This window comes from Strongylocentrotus purpuratus, unplaced genomic scaffold (genome assembly GCF_000002235.5).
Source record: "Strongylocentrotus purpuratus isolate Spur 01 unplaced genomic scaffold, Spur_5.0 spur5_scaffold_13, whole genome shotgun sequence".
NCBI classification, from domain to species: domain Eukaryota; kingdom Metazoa; phylum Echinodermata; class Echinoidea; order Camarodonta; family Strongylocentrotidae; genus Strongylocentrotus; species Strongylocentrotus purpuratus.
This window is the reverse complement of record NW_022145598.1, coordinates 9,086,806-9,105,597: the sequence shown is the minus strand read 5'-3', so window position 1 is coordinate 9,105,597 and position 18,792 is coordinate 9,086,806. Positions and strand designations below refer to the sequence as shown.

General features: G+C 35.6%; 1 protein-coding gene across 1 annotated transcript; it reads right to left on the bottom strand.

Annotated features, from left to right (window-relative positions):
• Positions 1 to 4,685: 4,685 nt before the first annotated feature.
• LOC590215 (xylose isomerase) lies at positions 4,686 to 18,675 on the bottom strand. Its single transcript, XM_030982853.1, has 13 exons — positions 18,396 to 18,675; positions 16,080 to 16,156; positions 15,287 to 15,407; positions 14,353 to 14,446; positions 12,243 to 12,380; positions 11,043 to 11,152; positions 10,057 to 10,152; positions 9,244 to 9,327; positions 8,653 to 8,779; positions 7,293 to 7,398; positions 6,586 to 6,768; positions 5,688 to 5,762; positions 4,686 to 5,054 (listed from the first exon to the last, which is right to left on the bottom strand). Exons 1-13 carry the CDS (start codon positions 18,460 to 18,462, stop codon positions 4,971 to 4,973), a joined length of 1,362 nt encoding a protein of 453 aa, XP_030838713.1. The 5' UTR covers positions 18,463 to 18,675; the 3' UTR covers positions 4,686 to 4,970.
• Between the last annotated feature and the right edge of the window lie 117 nt (positions 18,676 to 18,792).

Sequence of the window (18,792 nt, the reverse complement as noted above, 5' to 3'; positions counted from 1 at the left end):
CCTCCTGCATTTGTTGTTGTAGATTTTGATTGCTTCGGTGGTAAAAAAATGAAGTGTCACATCAGGGATTCAAAGGTCGTGGAAAAACCAGGAAAGTCATAGAGAAATGACAAAATTCTCCTAAGTCATTGATATTGTGAGGGGAGGCGGAGGCAATCGCAAACATTAAATAATATATATCACTGTGTGTTATTTGTATACCACTTGAATGCCGCAACCCATACCAAAATGGTACTTATCTTTTCAAGGAAAAAGGCAAAAATAGATCGTGGAAATTCATTGAATTTAGTACCTTAATTTCTCTGTGGAACCTTGGATATATATTTTGTGAGACCATGTTATTTACCACCAAGGCAACAAAAGACACCTTTTATGCTGCCAGACATAAACACCCTCTCCCCCCCCCCCCAAAAAAAAAGGAAGATGAGGCAGAGAAGCAACCGTTATGTTTGAGGCCTGATAACCAGTTTACTTGTGACCTTAAATGTTTTGATACATGTTATTGAAAATGGTGCCAAATGGTGAAGAAAATTATTAATGGTTGTTGACAAATGTAAGTTTGATTTGCAACCATTCATGAATTCACGACACTAATTTCCTTTTGATGTAAATGTACCTACACTGTTTGTGGAACAGATAGAGAATCCTTATAAATGTATTTTTACTTGTAAATACAATGTCTGACAAAATATGAGAGCTTGGAGAGAGAGAGAGAGAGAGAGAGAGAGAGAGAGAGAGAGAGAGAGAGGAATGAGAGAGACTTAATGTAAATATTTATCCAGTGGGCATAAATCATGAATTTTTAATGTGAATTCAAGAGCAGGGGCCAGAATGTTCAATAATTGTTCATTTTTTTGTCATCGTTTTGTGTTATGTAGTACTTTTTTTTAAAATGCAACAAAACAGTAAAAACATGAGTTCAATGAAAATAAAGAGCCCATGTAGATGGAAAAGCAAAAAAAGAATCATGAAATTGCATGGGTGGAAGAAGAAAGAAGAATAAGAACAAAAGGAGTATGCAAAGAGAAAAGAAAATTCAAGCTAGAATTTTAGAACTAGACGTTAGTATATATGTCTATATTATTTTTGTGTTGTCTTTCTCGATGTGAATGTCTTTTCTTTTCATGCTATGTCCTCACTGAAATGTCATTTTCTCTTTAATAATGCATTTAAAGTATTATTATTATTATTTGCACAGTGTTTGATATTTTGTGGTGCATGTTTATATTCTGTCAATTGTATTTGCCATTTAATTCATTCATTTGTAGAAGTGTGCATTATTACATGTAAGGAAGCGCAAGTGCTTTTCACTTGTCAATGGGGAAGATTTTGATTAAAAATGTTTCTATGAAATGTCATTTCTGTTTTCTAGAGCAACAATATATGAAATACATAGTAACACTTTAGAGTACAGAAGCTGTGACATCATAAACATCTATTTTTAGAATTTCTCAATTTGAACTTTATTTTCAGAAAGAGCATCAAAGTAATGTCCAAATGTTGAAAATCAATTGAATATGGCTGCGATATGCTCATCCGAATGAATTACTATTACCAGAGCAAAATAACAGTGATTTCATATTGAAATTAACTCATTGGGATTGGCATATCGCAGCCAATACCAGTACTCAAAATATTCAATTGGTTTTTTTTATGCTCTTTCGGAAAATGAAATTCAAATTTGGAAACTCTAAAAAAATAGTTTTTTTATGACGTCACACTTGACCACTCTATAAAGGCTTGATCAGACAATGCGGTAAACCACCAAAAAAGAACCCACAGCATTTTTTTTACGTGTAAAAATGAGTGCATGCAACAAAACTTGTGCTTATTCACCAAGCTTTGTTACAAGATGCTGAAATGTGAATGGTGTTCCACTTTATAATCTTAAACAAATTTTGGTGGTTTTGCCACATCCCATCTGAACAAGCATGAGGTAGAAAATAGGTACAGGAGAAAAACAGGAAGAGAGAGAGTGAGACAGAGAGGGAGAGAGAGAGAGGTCAAGGGGAAGGAAGAGAGAAGGGGGGGGGGGGGGAGATGGAGAGAGGATTACGAGAAAAGAATGGAAAGAGATAGAGGGTAAAGTATGGGGGAACTGCATATAGGAGGAAGGGGTCGTAAGATTAAAGGGAGTAAGAGAGTGGAGGGTAGAGTGGACATGGAAATATGTGAGGGCAGAGAGAGTAGAAACTAGAGAAAGAGGGATGGGAGAGGTCAAGGGGAAAGAAGGGAGAGAGGATTACGAGAAGAGGATTGCGAGAAAAGAAGGTGAGATAGAGGGTGGTAAAGTATGGGGGCACTGAATATACATGTAGGAGAAACAGGTGGTAAGATAAAGGGCGGTAGAGAGAGAGGAGGGTGGAGCTGAGGGATTCGGAGTTGATAGCCAACTCTTATATCCTTATTGGTAGAAAGATGCCAGAAGAACAAGAAGTGTGTGAAGATAGTATTACAGATGAACACAGACGGAAAAGGAATTTAGAAATGTGCACAGAAGGATGAGGTACAGACATTCATAATAAAGCTCCAACAAAGAATAAGGAAGTCTAGTTAAACGATGCTTTGATGTTAAACGACTGAATTTAATTTCCCTCTTTTGAAAAGAATTGTACCAAAGTGATGGCTGCTTTACAGCTGATTAACTAATTGTTTTACATAACAAATTAATCCATATATGATTTTAAATATGTTAAAGAAAACAAATTTCTGAAATAGGCTCTCATTATATCTAGAAAGAACAATATAGACAATTTATGGACACATTCTTTTGTAAAGACGTATCAACTATAACTAAACTGAATGTTTTGGGCATACAACTGCGCTTCTACAAAAACAGTGCATATTATAAAAATACATTTTTAAATGTTCAAATTGTGGTATCATATTAAACACAGCTGCATTTGAGACACATGTACCAGTAAACATATATATTTTCTCTGGGTTGCATAGACAAAGGATCAAGAATAGAAAAATAATTTGTTTGAGTTGTGAAAGGCAAGATAAAGGAGGTTTCAAATGTTTTGAAGACATATCTGTTCTGGAACCATGCAGACTAATTAAATCCACATTACAAATTTAGAAAAAGAAAAAAAATGTTCAAATAATTCACACACAATACTACTGCACATTACATTTACAATGCTTTGCTGTTCTGGATCTTCATCCCGATCTAACAGATTTTTTACTGAATAATGAAACAAGAAAAGAAGAACTATATTGGTCAAAAGACACTTCCCATATTTCCCAACAAGATAATGGAAGGAATTGAAGTAAAAGAGATTGATTCATATAAAATGAATACAAATCGCATACAAAAATATATATAAAAGTCTTTGAGGATATAAAAATTGACTAATACCAACCATTTTCTGTACCACTGCAAGGCACTTTTATCATCAGACATACATGATTTCAATTTTGACATTTTCAATGGACACTGGATGATAAATGATGTAAAAATAATAATTAATCAAAATCCTTTTTCAATCATGCAAGTTGAAGTGCACACATTACGTAAAAATTGATTTTTTAGTTGCTTTTTCTAAATGTAAATCAATGACAATGAATCATAAAAATCTATCGTATATTTTCCAATCTTGCTGTAATTTATCGTATCTTACCATGCATTAAATATCTGTAACAGGAAAAATAATTGTGGATTACTATGTTGATGGAGATACAATTTATAATGGGGGATATACAATCAAGCAAGTATCATTATAAGTATTATATATCTGTAAAGCGCTTAGAGACATCGTAGATGTAGTAAGTGCTATATAAAAGCGGAATATAATCATTGTTATTATTATTATTATTATTATGGGACAGGGCCCTTGATGGATTATGACATCAATCAAGTTTTGTTACATTAAACAAAAACACGCCTTTTCCCTGAATATGAGGATGTTTACATATATATATATATATCTAAACATAAAAGTTGACAAGTGACTCATATTAATTGTAAGTTAACAATTACAGAAAAGTTTTAGTTGGTTGATAGAGATACAATTAATATTGGGGGAGATACAATCAAGCAATTAACATTATGATGAAGGGCCCGGGATAGTTTATGACATCAATGGACTTTTCTTACAATAAAACACCTTTTTCCCTGAATACCAAGAGCAAGGTTTATATCTAAACGTAACGGTTGAAAAGTGACTCGTATTAATTGCAAGTTACCAATTACTGAAAATTCACAATTGATTGATAAAGATACAATTAATATCAGGTGAGATACAATCAATCAAAACTCATTATGATAGAGGGCCCTGAACGGATTATGACATAAACCAAGTTTTGTCACAATAAGACACCCTTTTCCTGAATATGAGGGGGTTTATATTTAAACATAACAGTTGACAATTAAGTGACTCATATTAATTGTAAGTTACCAATTACAGAAAAGTTTTAGTTGGTTGAAGGAGATACAATTAATAATGAGGTGAGATACAATCAAGCAAAATTCATTAGGATACAGGGCCTGAATGGATTATCACATTAGCAAAGTTTTGTTACAATAATTACGAAGAATAGGATTATATCTAAACGTAAACGTAACGTAAACGTAAAGGTCAACAAGCGTCTTTTATTAATTGTAAGGGTTATCAATTACTGAAAAGTTACAATTTGGTGAAGGAGATTAATAATGGGGGAGATACAATCAATCAAAATTGGATGGTTTACGACATCAACCAAATTTTCTTACAATAAAACACCTTTTCCCTGAATATGAAGAACTAGTTTTATATCTAAATGTAACGGTTGACAAGTGTCTCATATTAATTGCAAGTTATCAATTACTGAATAGTTATAATTTAGCATACAATTAATATTGGGTGAAATACAATCAATCAAAATTCATTATGGGACATGCAGGGTCCTGGATGGCTTATGAAATCAACCAAATTTTGTTAATACGATAAGACACCATTTTCCCTGAATAAGAAGAGGTAGGTTTATATTTAAACGTAACGGTTAACAAGTGACTCGTATTTCTCCTGTTGGCCAGAGGTGACGGCAGGCTCTCCAGCTTTCTTGATGAATGCCTAATACACAGGAAGGAATAAGACCACGCATTGTAAACATAAACTCGTCAAGATAAGAATGACGATAATAATTATATAATGATGACGATAATGATATGATACAAATAAAAGAAGGAATATAAAGCAACATGGACAAAAAATTGAAAATAATTATTAAATGTGCATTTAAAAATCTTAACTTGTTGCCAATTAACATATTGTAATGTTGATTTGCCTTTAAAAAATCCACTATATCAAACACCAAAGGCAACAAAATATTTACTTTATATTACAGAAATCTCTGCTTTTCTTCTTGTTCATCTGGTACAGCTTTTAGGGCAAGGGTTGCTTTTTACCAAAACAAAAAAACAGCCCTTTTTTTCTTTACCACTTGAAGTAAATTAAAGCATATCTTTTAAGAATTTCAGGACTCGTATTTGGCAGCAATAATTCTAAAATATACAATTCTGTTCCCACTGCAATCTCAATGAAAACCCAATAATATTCTATTACCGGTATATGTTTTGTAGTGGCTTTAATAAAGGTATAGAATAATAAATGATGTAGAAATGTTGGCCTCATATGGAATAGAACAAATAAAACATTCATTTCATTCAAAGCAGATAAGATTTTTTATTTTATTTACTAATTTACCTCGCATTCCTGGAGGGTAGCCGTGCCTTCTGCTATTTTCAGTCCAATACCATGGGTGAAGCTGGAATAACGATCCTAAATATAAAATAAAATGGAAAAGTAATGTAGGTATTAGCTCAACTACTTTGGTCTCTTTCTTCACCTCTCTTCACGATTACCTACCGGCAAAAGTGGCAAAACTCTTCTTCTATATTTATCTTTAAAGCCCTTCTGTACTAGCTTGGCCAGGAGGGATTCGACCTCCCTGCAAGGTCACTGACAGGTGGTTATCTCATCAAATCAGCTCTCAATTAACATAAGAAAAAGAGGATCATGGGGGACCAACGGGCACCGCTTAGGCAGCATTGTTTGCTATATAGAGGGTGCAAGTAGCTACAAGTAGTGCAGTCCCGCTTTGAAGGGCTATGTAGCCTATCATGAAGATCTGTTGAAAGATTACCAGTTTTGGTATGCAGGCACACTACACACCTGGTTCACACCCTGGTATGCAGTTCTTTACATGTTTTAAGAAATAAAATGTCTAAAACATTTTAACAGTATCAAACACACAAAGCTCTGTGAAATAAGGAAACTCCTAATTCCATGTACATGCTATATTAGACAGCACTAGCTGGGATAGTACAAATAGCTGATGAAGTATAGTTTTATACTTTTCTGTCCATTATATAATGACAGCAAAAAGAAATCAGTATCTTTTAATAATAATAATAAGTAGATTCTTATATAGAGTATAATACTCAAAAGGCCTCTATATGTATACAATCAAATAAGTGAATAATTAACACATTATCATATCAAATTTGATGTGTTAAATGTTTTTTCTTTTTAATTTGTTTTAATGAATTAAAGATAAAATAAATATAAATATCAACAATTTTAAAAAATTGAGGAAACCCACCTCTACCATCTTTTGGAGGTGCCCCTCAGAGATGATCTTGGCAGCATTGCGTAGACCCCTGGCAAAGGAATCCATGGCCCCGATGTGAGCGTAGAACATGTCCGCTAAGTCTGTGGACTCTCGTCGGACCTTGGCATCAAAGTTGAGACCACCAGGTGCCACCCCACCCTGGTCAATGATGCACTGCAGGGGGTAAGACAAACCAATGGTAAACCATTTTCATGTGACAATGACAATGACATTTATTCTCATGTCACCCATAATCAGGGTATTGGAGAATACAATCATATATTTTTCAAACCAACCAAAAACTGTACTAAAAAGAACTTGTTTATAGACATCTTCTGCTTATAAAAATAAAACAATATGAGACTATATTTAAATTGTAATCATATTGCCTGAATTGAAGAAAAGGGCAATGTGTGATACATAATGGGACCATTTACACAGTGCAAACACCATTAAAAAAATATCATCCATTTACTGCGGAATTGTACCACAGTTTCTCAAGCGGGCATTTAAACACTGCAAAAAGTGGTGACATTTCGGCAGGTCTTCAAAAAAAAAACACACCAGAGGTGGATTTGTTTGTTTTGTTTCTTTGTCCTGTTTTCCGGTAGGTACTATGCAACTACCGAAAAAAACATAAGAATGTGAATTTTTTGCTTGCAGTGTAATCGCAGCTATGAATCGTACAGGCAGCCTACCTTGCAGATAGCCGTAGCTCCTCTGATATCCATGGGGAACTGATCGGTATCCCAGCCAAGGTCAGGCGATCCGGTGTTAGCATCAATCGAGCCAAGCATACGAAGACTGCAAGAAAAGAAAATGAGAGACATAAACATACATATATTTCTGTAATAATAAAAATAATACCGGTAGTTTGTGCGAATTTCAGGACCACAGGCCCTCTCAAAGCGCTTTACAGATATATATATATATATATATATATATATATATATATATATATTCATTGGTCATAAGAAGTGACCAGCAGGCAGAAGGGTTGAGTTTACAACTAGAATAATACAATATAAAATTATAAACATAGAATGTGCAAAAGAAGTATAGTGTACATTGCTTCAGTAGGCCTACACATTTGATATCAAAGAGATAAGGAGAGATAAAGGTACAGGAGGTAGCCAAGGAGAGGAGAGAGCATGAGAGAGGAAGGGAGAGAGAAAGAGTGAGAGAGTGAGAGAGAGAGAGAGAGAGAGAGAGAGGGGGGAAGGGAGGGACAAAGACAAGAAAAGTATAAATGTAAATGTAATAATGAATTGTCAGTGTAATCTGTTCTCTTAACCCACTGCTGATGAGAAAAATGAAATCAATTGTCAACATCCAGTTCAAAGGCCAAAGGTTAAATTGAGTTTTAGTAACTTGAAAAATACATTGGACCAATTCAAGGAGATAAATGCACTACCGGTATATTGATTCATATCGACTCACACAACAATGTGCAAAACCGTTTTTATCTGTAATGTATGTCCATTGTTTGCATAGACTTTGAGATACATACAATAAAGTGTTAGCCGGATTCTTTAAACAGATATTCAAATATCATCACTCAGCCCAGTCACTCAATTATTGTCTCACACTTCAGTACACCCCTTCAAGTAAAGAATCATGTTAAGACATGCATCTGCAACACATTTGCTGTGGTTATTTCTGTTGGATCACAGTGAAATAAATATTCATATCTGTGTGGTATACTAGTCCAGATAATTTGAAATGATACATCAATTCCCAATAACTCTCCATTAATGTTGAAATTTGGGCAAAAGTTTAAACTGGAATGGAAATGTGAATTGAATTGAATTTGATTTGAATTGAATTGAATTGAATTGAATTGAATTGAATTGAATTTGAATTGAATTTGAATTGAATTGAATTGAATTGAATTGAATTTGAATTGAATTTGAATTGAATTGAATTGAATTGAATTGAATTGAATTGAATTAAATTTGAATTGAATTGAATTTGAATTGAATTGAATTGAATTTGAATTGAATTGAATTGAATTGAATAGAATACTGGATGGAAAGATGAACAATTTATCATACTCACGCAGAAGCCATAACGATGTCATGCTCATACGCATGTCCAGCTAACATGGTATGGTTTGGTTCGATGTTCAATTTGAAATCATTCTGTAGATTAAAGTGCTCCAAGAAACCAATCACTGTCATTGCATCTAAAAAATAAAAAATAAACAACATCAAATCATCTTGATCTTAAGGTGCTTTCAATGATTTGAAATAATAACAAATAGACATTAATTAAAGTGTGAGCTGCCTTGTCCAAAAAATCGGGGAGAATATATATATTCCAAACAAAATTCAGTTATTCATCATGGGGTATTATATTGAAAGTTGATTCATGACACAGTTCGGGAAGGAAGAGGGAAGTTGGTCCACTGGGTTTAACCACTTCGATAGCAGTTTTGAGGGTAACAGGCAAGAGAGAAGAAATGGGAGACAGTGGGGCAGTATTCCTAGAAGGGGGAACCTAGATTTTTTTTTTCAAGTCTTATCTTTTCCACACCTATGTTAAAAAGAAATTGCTTTGCATTTTCAGTGCCTTACAATTTATATTTTCACTCTCAAAGGTAATTGCCCCCCCCCCCCCCAAAAAAAAGATATGCATTTAGATGTTTACCATAATCATACTGGTGCCTGGTGGGTTCTTTGGGTTTGGGTTCAATTAAAAGCTGACCAGTGAATCCAATCTCATTCTTGTACTCTGTAAAAAAAACAGGGAAAAATTACATCATAGGTCAAAGGTCAGCAATAAATCTCAAACATAACATCACATCACATACATTAATCTACCGTCATCTAGACAATTGATCAATATTGCTTATATATCAATTCAGCTACATTCCTGGCAGCAGTTTTATCAATCAAACCAAACCTTCAATTGATCAATCATGTGATAAATAACATACAGGGGAATGAATCAATTAATTGATGTATAAATCTATTTTTTGTGTAATCTATTCAATCATCTACATGTATCTCATCTATCTTAACCTATCTATCTATCTATTTTTCTTTCCATCTATCTATATCTATCTATCTATTTCATAATCAATCTAAATTTATCTATCTAACTATCAATCTACCCATCTATCTATCTATCTATCTATCTACATGTATATATCTATCCATCCATCCATCTATATAACTATCTATTTATATATCCATTTATTTATCCATCTATCCATTTATCTATCCATCTATCCATTTATCTATCTATCTGAATATCTTTCTAGCCATCTATATATCTTTCTATTTCTCCATATATCTATCCATCTATCTATTTCTTTATCTGTCTCCGTCTATCTTTATATTTATATATCTAAACGTAACATGGTATCTACCGGGTACATTTAAGTTTATTTATCTGTGTATTTCAAGATCTACGTATCTAATTTCAATAATGTCCACATTTGTAAAATTTTTCACTTACTAATGGCCATCTTGAAGAAGTTTGCCATGTGGGAGAGCTCCCCCTGTAGGTCAGTATTGAGCAGGCTCTGGTAGCCCTCTCGTCCTCCCCAGAAAACTAAAAATACAACAGAAATCAGTAAAGTTACATACTATCAAATCTAGTTACCGTATATAACGGTGTATAAACCGCACTTTTTTGCCGCCGAAAAAATTTCAAAGTCGGGGGTGCGGTTTATACACGGTTTCAATTTATGCCCCTCCACCTGGCGCTATGCCTGGCAATGTCTCCCAGCTCGGTAATCGGTGTGTTGACTCACCACTCGGAAACTAGAACAACACTCAAATTTGTCTGTCATCTTGGTTTGAAAGTAATCTTTCTGATAGATCTCAATATGTAGTTTATAATAATAATTCCTCCAATTTTTCTTCTATTACATGGTGTACCACAAGGTTCTATCCTAGGTCCCTACTGTTTTTTAATTTACAGTACCGTAATGATCTTACACACACAAAAAAAAATCTCGGCAAAATTTTTTTTTTTTTTTTTTTTTTTTTTAAGGGCGAAAAAGAGGGGTGCGGTTAATACACGAGGGCGGTTTATACAACGTTATTTACGGTATCCATATACTTTATACTTTTAATGTAAGCTCACATCAAAAAATAAATACCTTGCTTTGCAAGAAGTGATTTAACGAGACAATTTTAATCATAATAATAAATAATAATATGGATATTTATATAGTGCCGGTATCCGCCAGGCTCTGACGCTCATGGGGCTGTACATAATTAAACATAAATTGTGACATAACAGTTAGATGGCTATGTTCTATGATATAAAACAGACATGAACAAATGTAAAACAGGAAAATTGGCATGCATGAAATTTTTCCAAATTTTCGATGTATACAAAGAGGCCGAGATTCACAAAGTTTCAAGAAGTAAAAACAGGCTGTTACAAGCCATTCACAGAGAGTGAGCTTTAATAGTATGATGTAAGCAACTCACCAAAGTTTACTCCTCCCAGTTTCTTGCCAACCTCTAGTCCTTTCTTCACAGCTGCTGCTGCGTAGGCTACAACATGAGCATCAGGGTTTGTCGCACCTCCATTCATGTACCTGTTACAGTAAGAGAGGAATTCTTGGTCAGTGTGCATGTTCAAACACGGTCTTTAATAAGAAGATTCACATCTGCAGCTTTGCATCTCTGGAACTCTCTCCCCACTAAAGTGCATTGTTATTTTCTCTGAAGATGAAATGCGCTATAGAATCCTAGGTTATCATTATTATTAAAGTTTAAGTTCAAGTTCAATTTCATTTAATTCCAATGAAGGCATATATATACATACAAATCAGAAATACAGAACAGATGGAAAATCATCTTAAATGTAATCAAGGGTACCATAAAAAGACCAAGGCTTGCACAGTCTTGTCAAGATAGTCCCCTTGTGAAATTAAAGTAAAAGTGCTTAAAGGCAAGAGAGGATATTTAAACAGTAAGTTATATGAATATGCACAAAAAAAAAAAAAATTGTAGATTAAAAGATGAAATAAGACATAGAACAATATATAAAACATGGGGCAAAAAATAAAAAGACCAAAACAAAATGTATAGCTTTAGACTGAAAATTCAGAAGGTAAAAGAATGGTCACAGAGGAATAAAGTTTTAACCTTGTCTGAATGAACCAGCTTAACCTTCTCAAATAGGCACAAAATCATTTTGGGGGTTATTCTTTAGACTGTATAAACCTGTTTGAATAACTTTTAACATTACAGAAACTGGCAATTTCCATTTTACAATGTTCATATTCATGAACTAGATTATGCACTAGATGAGACAAAGTCTCTTTTCCTGAAAAAAATTTCATAAATTTGAACTGTACCTGTTTCAGTAAAAGAGGATTTAAAAAAAAATAAATTGTCAACTCAAAATTATTTTATTGAATGTCTTTTGAATGGACGTAAATTTTTATATTTGTATCTATATACCATGTAAATACCACAAATTTCTATTGTAAAATGGACAATAGATATGAACATTAGGAACCCTGTGAATCATCAAATTCTTTGCAGACTTTCACTTTTTCCCATTTTCTTGATTGTAAAGTAAAGTTGAAATTACCCTTTATTATATATCACACAGGAAATGCTGATACACGTAACATGATAATAGAGACAAATGATTTGAAAGAACCTGTCACATATTACCTTTTGTGAGAGAAAAGGTTACAAGTGTTCCATAGAAGCTTGACTCCAGTTTTGTTCTGGAGTTCCAGAGCTAGATCAACGATCTCATCGAGATTGCGGTTAGATTCTTCTATGGTAGCGCCCTCTGGAGCAACATCTCTGCCAATCAGGAAGAGGAATATATAAAAACGATAATAAAGAAGAAAAAACAAAATAAAGGAATTTGGAAGTGTCAGTCTTGCCAGGCAAGATCTATGGTAATCCCTTCAGAGGGGTGTTTCACAAAGATCCTAAGTTGAACTTGGACTTAAGAATTATGGAAAGCCGTCAGCTAGCATCTTTGAAAATATTTTGTAGAAGTTATTTTAAAAAGCATAAAATGTTGATTCATATCATCCTTATTGCCTATCATCATGGGAGATTTCATGTCCTTAATGTGGAATTTATGAAAAGTCTAAAATACTTCAATTTTGGCTTTTGAATATATTTCATTTGAAGGCTACAAATGGCTCTCCATAACTTTTAAGTCCAACTTAGAATCTTTGTGAAACACCCCCCAGTTCCACTGCTCCCCACTAAGGCTCCGTTCAGATATGACGCACCAAAACTGTGGCGTTAAAAAAAATGATAACTTAAAGTTTACTACCCATCAAATTTCTGTATCTTATAACGCAGTGCTCAGTTAATACTGTATGTGCAGGACCTGTGTTACGCACAGTTGCCATTCGTTTACACGTTAACAAAATGAATGTGGCGGTTTATCGCAGCGGCTTACTGCACCATATCTAAAATGAGCCTTAAGTACTCAAACAATTATCATACATGAACTTTGAAATGAGTTATAATGCCTCTTTTATTGCTAAGACCCCGTTCTCACTCACTTCGTTGGAGCTCTCTGGAGTGCTCTAACTAAGACCCGCTCCTCAGGAGCGGTTCTTAGGTGAGTGAGAACGCTCAAAGTGGTCCAGGAAGCGGACTTCTGGACCGCTCCAGAAGTCCACCTTCCGAGGTGGTCTTGAGGAGCGGGTCTTATTAAGAGCGCTCCAGAGCGCTCTAACGTGCAATGTGAACGGAAAGCGTACTTTGAACGGAAGTGACGTTCCGCGCGATGAGCGATCGGGCAGGCACTACACATATACATGTATACGGGACGCGTCGCGAACGGGACATCAGGTGACATAGGGTTTGGATTCCGCGCGCGAAAAAATTGACCCGCCTACCTGAGCTGCCATAGCAACAAGACCACTTTGACTCGTGGAGCGGTTTGAGCCATAAAAACTGCTCGGAGTGTGAACGCTTGCAAACCATTCCTCAAGACCCGTTCCTCTGGAGCGGTCTGGAGCGGTCTAACTAAGACCACTTTCAAAGTGAGTGAGAACGGGGTCTAAGCCTGGGCTGTAAAACAAAATAACTAAAGGAAAACTTTCACAATATAGGCCTTGTTCATGTAACTTTATGCTGTGTAGGTTCTTCTAAAGTAAACAATGAACCAACTCGTGTAATGTTGATAGGGGTGTATTTGTAGAGTTACCTGGATAGTACACAGGCTAGTTAAATAACACAAATATGGCTCAATGATATGCAGTAGGAGTAAATATAATTATCAGAGATATGGCAGAGATAAATGCTTGACTTTGCCCCATGTGACAACATACCGGTATTACATAATGGGTATTTTTTTTACAAGATACAAAATCTGTTATCTTATTCTGTGACATGTGTAAGACACATGAATGTAAATGGACCAAGGTAAAACAAAAAACAAAAACAAATTAAAAGCTTCTGCTTTCATAGCCTCATTTTTTGTTCAAACTCTCAAATAGACAGTAAAAATCTCAAAGACCAACATTTTCTGATGGAAGATATACAGACTTGAATGTGATACATATAGTTGTAATTAAAGAACGGGGAACACTTAGCTAAGTTAAAAATTCTACAATGGTGAGTTAACACTTTATCATAATAGCGTTTCGGACCAACCTGTCATGGATTGGCCACTAATGCCTACCTGAGTGAGAAACTCCAATGTGATGCACTGATCATGGAATGATCAGTGCATGTCTAATACCTGGCTACATGTATGTCGAATGTGGTGAGTTCATACATTACTTTAAGAGTGTTTTGGACTAACCTGTCGTGGAACGACCAGTATTTAATGCCTAGCTTGGTGAAGAACTCAAAAGCTACCCTCAGCCTCCTCTTGGCATTCTCTAGGCTTTCACTATCTATATAGACAAAGAATGGGGAAAGAGAAAGAGAGATCGAGTTGAGAGAGGGAGATGCAGAGAGATAGAGACAGTAAGGGAGGGTGGGAGAGAAAGAGAGAAGAGAGAGAGAGAGAGAGAGAGAGAGAGAGATGCAGAGAGATAGAGACAGAAAGGGAGGGTAGGAGAGGGAAGAGAGAAGAGACAGTAAGGGAGGGTGGGAGAGAAAGAGAGAAGAGAGAGAGAGAGAGAGAGAGAGAGAGATGCAGAGAGATAGAGACAGAAAGGGAGGGTGGGAGAGAAAGAGAGAAGAGAGAGAGAGAGAGAGAGAGAGAGAGATGCAGAGAGATAGAGACAGAAAGGGAGGGTAGGAGAGGGAAGAGAGAAGAGAGAGAGAGAGAGAGAGAGAGAGAGAGAGAGGGAGAGATAGAGAGAGAGAGAGAAAGTTTAATGACACAAAAACTCATCTTCTTCTCCAGATTTAAAAAAAAAGAAGCTGAATTTCAAAGAATGAATGACAATTTTACATGATTGCAAATATGTACGGTATACAGCAAAGCTTTTGTTCTTGCACACTCAAACATCAACCAGGTTACTCACAAATTACTTTACCTTTATTTTAAGTTTTGGTTTACAAGCTGGCAAGAATATAGTTTTAGAAAATGGAATAAAGGATAGCGCACATGGAAGTCCACCGAAGGAAAGTTAACAACAACAACAACAAAACAAAACCCCCCCGAAATCCCCTTTCAACTTCATTACATCTAATGAGAGATTTTAATTAAGTAATTCAAAAGCAACAAGACACTAGGTTAAATACTGGGCTAGAAATAAGGCTAGAATTTGGTCTATTATATTTACCGTCATCCCACTCTCTAGTTATGGTTGGTCCTCCAAAGGGGTCCAGACCTACACCCCTGAAGGTGTGCCAGTAACAGACCGAGAACCTGAGCCACTCTGCCATGGTCTTGCCGAGGATCTCCTGTTGGGACCAAAATAACAGAACAATCATGAATTTAGAAATTTACGTCTGTCACTTTGACATGACTTTGTTACAAATTACATTTTCCAGAGTGCACGCAGAGCTACATGTATTAGTTATTGACATATTAACAACAGATTTAGACCTTCAGCAGTGTGAACATTGTGTTTTATGAACAAAAGCAATTTCAAGACTTTATAAAGAAAAAGTGAGAATTAACACCTTGGAAATATCTTCAATTCAAAAGAAGAACTGTGAAGATTTAAAGATATTTAATATCAATACTCTTAATAATGATAATGGTTATGATGATTACAAAAATAAAAAAATAACAACAATAATACCCATAACAATGATAATAATAATAATAACAATAACATAAATAATGATATTAGATATTTTCATAGTGCATAACCACAATGCAAGGTGCTCAAGGCATCGATTACACAGCTCTGCTAGGCTACCGATTTCAAAGCTCACATCACTCACATAATCCCTTTCTAATAGTACCCATTTAAGACCTATAGTTGGTCATTGTAGATAAATGTCCGATCAAAGGAACTTGAACCGTGAACCGGGTGATCTAGTGATCTAGAGTCCGAAGATATACCCACTAGACCACGGCACCGCCACATATTTAACAACAAATTTAATCAATTTAAATCATCGTACCTCATCTGCATTGTAGTGTTTGTAGCAGAGTAAATCGGTTGGCTTGGCATCAGGTTTGTACTTAATCTTGTTGATACCTGCATCAGATAAATGAAGAAAGAAAAGTATAATATACACTGGAATGGAGAAATGACTACACCAAACTACATCTACAAGGAAACAATTTATTAACCCGAGTTACAACAACCTTTTTAAAAACCTACAAATTATGTATTGGGAATTATTTTTTCATAAAACATAACAGACCAGGAGAAAATGTTTGTATGTACAAACTGACAGTGCACCACTAACACGAAAGAATGAAACGTATTTATACTCTTTTGATGATAGAACTATTATTATGCTAATTTTCATGTTTTACTAATATTTCTGCAAGGTAAGAGCAATTATCTCATCGTCTAAAAAGAACCACAGGCAAAATCAGATTGATAGAAATAACACCTACAAATCACCTTTGAATTTATTCAAATTCATTAAAATTTTCAAAACAGATGAAGACAATATGAATATACCCTTACCCTTCTATTGAAATGAATGCTCTCACAAACCTACTAGATCAATAAGTTTACACCCCCCCCCCCCCACCAATAAAAATGGAGAATTTATAGGGCCTATCCCCCAAATTAGTGGCTGCAAGGTGTTTCCTGCCCCTTGTCCTAGCAGGTTTTAGACACAATCATTTCTAAGGAAGCTGTGATGCAAGACAGTTTATTCAAGGATATTAACCATTTCCTGCACCAGGTGTGGGTTTGGGTGGGGGGGGGGGGAGGCACTTGCGTTCATTTTCGCTTAAATTCATCAATGATCCAAGAAAAAATTGGGAAAGGCTTGAAGAAATTAGTGGGAGAAGGGAGAAGGGGATGGGGGGGGGGGGGGGTGGATGACTGACTAGCTGAGCTGAGCCCCACGGCCCAAAACTCCCCTCTAGCAGAAGATGCGCAGAGCCAATATGGGATACCAATTTCCCTTTATTTGAATTTGCTGCAAAGGGATTTTCGTTTGCTCAAAATAAATTGACTGTTTTCTTTAAAAATACACCATCTAATTAAGTTTTTGTTATGATCCCTACACAAAACCAATGGGCTCCTGATCTCAGAGAGGCAAAAAACTGGCTTGCCTTATTGTTGATGTTATTTATTTGGTTCTTTTGTAAGTTAATTAGTCTCCAATGTCATGAATATGGGAGACAGTTTCTCATATTGGCCATGCAGCAATTATTCTCCCCCCCCCCCCCCCCCCCCACCCACCGATCTCTCTCTCTCTCTCTCTCTCTCTCTCTCTGCTGGTCAAATCAATGTAATTAAATGAAGAAAAACAAAGTTTAAAACAAGTTTGGTGCATTTAAAACACAATGAATTGTTAACCTAATTGTAGACCCGAAATATATTTGTGTTATATAGACTTCTCTAGACCTACATTATACATGTACATAGGTCAGTTCAATGCAACAGGTGTGCTGCCATGCAGTGGAATGCAGGCAGAGACATAGAACGTACCTGGGAAGAATTCGTTTGCCCCCTGGTTTTCCTCTGTTTTCATGAATATGGGAGACAGTTTCTCATATTGGCCATGCAGCAATTATTCTCCCCCCCCCCCCCCACCCACCGATCTCTCTCTCTCTCTCTCTCTCTCTGCTGGTCAAATCAATGTAATTAAATGAAGAAAAACAAAGTTTAAAACAAGTTTGGTGCATTTAAAACACAATGAATTGTTAACCTAATTGTAGACCCGAAATATATTTGTGTTATATAGTATACAAATAATGAATGGTTATGAGTTCAATAGTGCGAATATGTTCATGAGTTGAAAGATTAACATTCTATTCAACGAGGCGTCAGCCGAGTTGAATAGAATTAACGTTAATCTTTCAACGAATGAACATATTTGCACTATTAAACGAATGAAAAGCATTCATTATTTGTTTTATACAACATCGAAGAAGACCTAATAGAACGTTAATCAACAAATTATGCTTCACTCCTTATAAAGATAAATTAAAGTTCGAGTCAAGCCTTCTCGATTACATGCACATTGCCTTCGCGTCAGATACACGCAGGGATACGCGCACATGCAGCAGAGAGGTACGCAGTCTGCATATAACCAAAAATGCACGGCGCATATAACCAAAAATGCACGACCGTGCAATATACCATCTATTGAATATCATGTGACCAACAATCGTCCAATCAAATGACAAGGATCCACGTAGGTGTTGTATAAACTTCTCTAGACCTACATTATACATGTACATAGGTCAGTTCAATGCAACAGGTGTGCTGCCATGCAGTGGAATGCAGACAGAGACATAGAACGTACCTGGGAAGAATTCGTTTGCCCCCTGGTTTTCCTCTGTTTTCGCTCTCTTCGACTTGTGTTGAGACATTGTCACTGGTGAAATTATTACGATTCCCTTCAAAACCCAGAACTTGTAAATTGAAAGTTGAATCAACTATAGGCTACTGGCTGGAAGAGCGAATTCCAAAAGAACTGCAGAGGATCGAAGCTAAGTCGGTCTTCACGAAATTCATGTACTGTCGAGTTGGCCGTATACGCAATACATGCATACAGCTAGTGCACGAAAATTGATAAACACGTATACTGTGGGCCTACAGAACACGCATTGCAGACAGATAAACGAGAGGGGCGTGACTTGTTTACGGGCTTGTTTATTACCCTAAAAATGAGAATCAGCGTGTTGCGGCTCATGCACGCA

Bases quoted from the DNA above. Each gene is read 5' to 3' on its own strand.
- LOC590215 (XM_030982853.1), bottom strand. From the start codon at position 18,462: ATGTCTCAACACAAGTCGAAGAGAGCGAAAACAGAGGAAAACCAGGGG. The intron at 16,157-18,395 runs GTACGTTCTATG...TATCTGATGCAG, and splicing joins GGCAAACGAATTCTTCCCAG to GTATCAACAAGATTAAGTAC. The intron at 11,153-12,242 runs GTAATATGTGAC...TTACTGTAACAG, and splicing joins AACCTTTTCTCTCACAAAAG to GTACATGAATGGAGGTGCGA.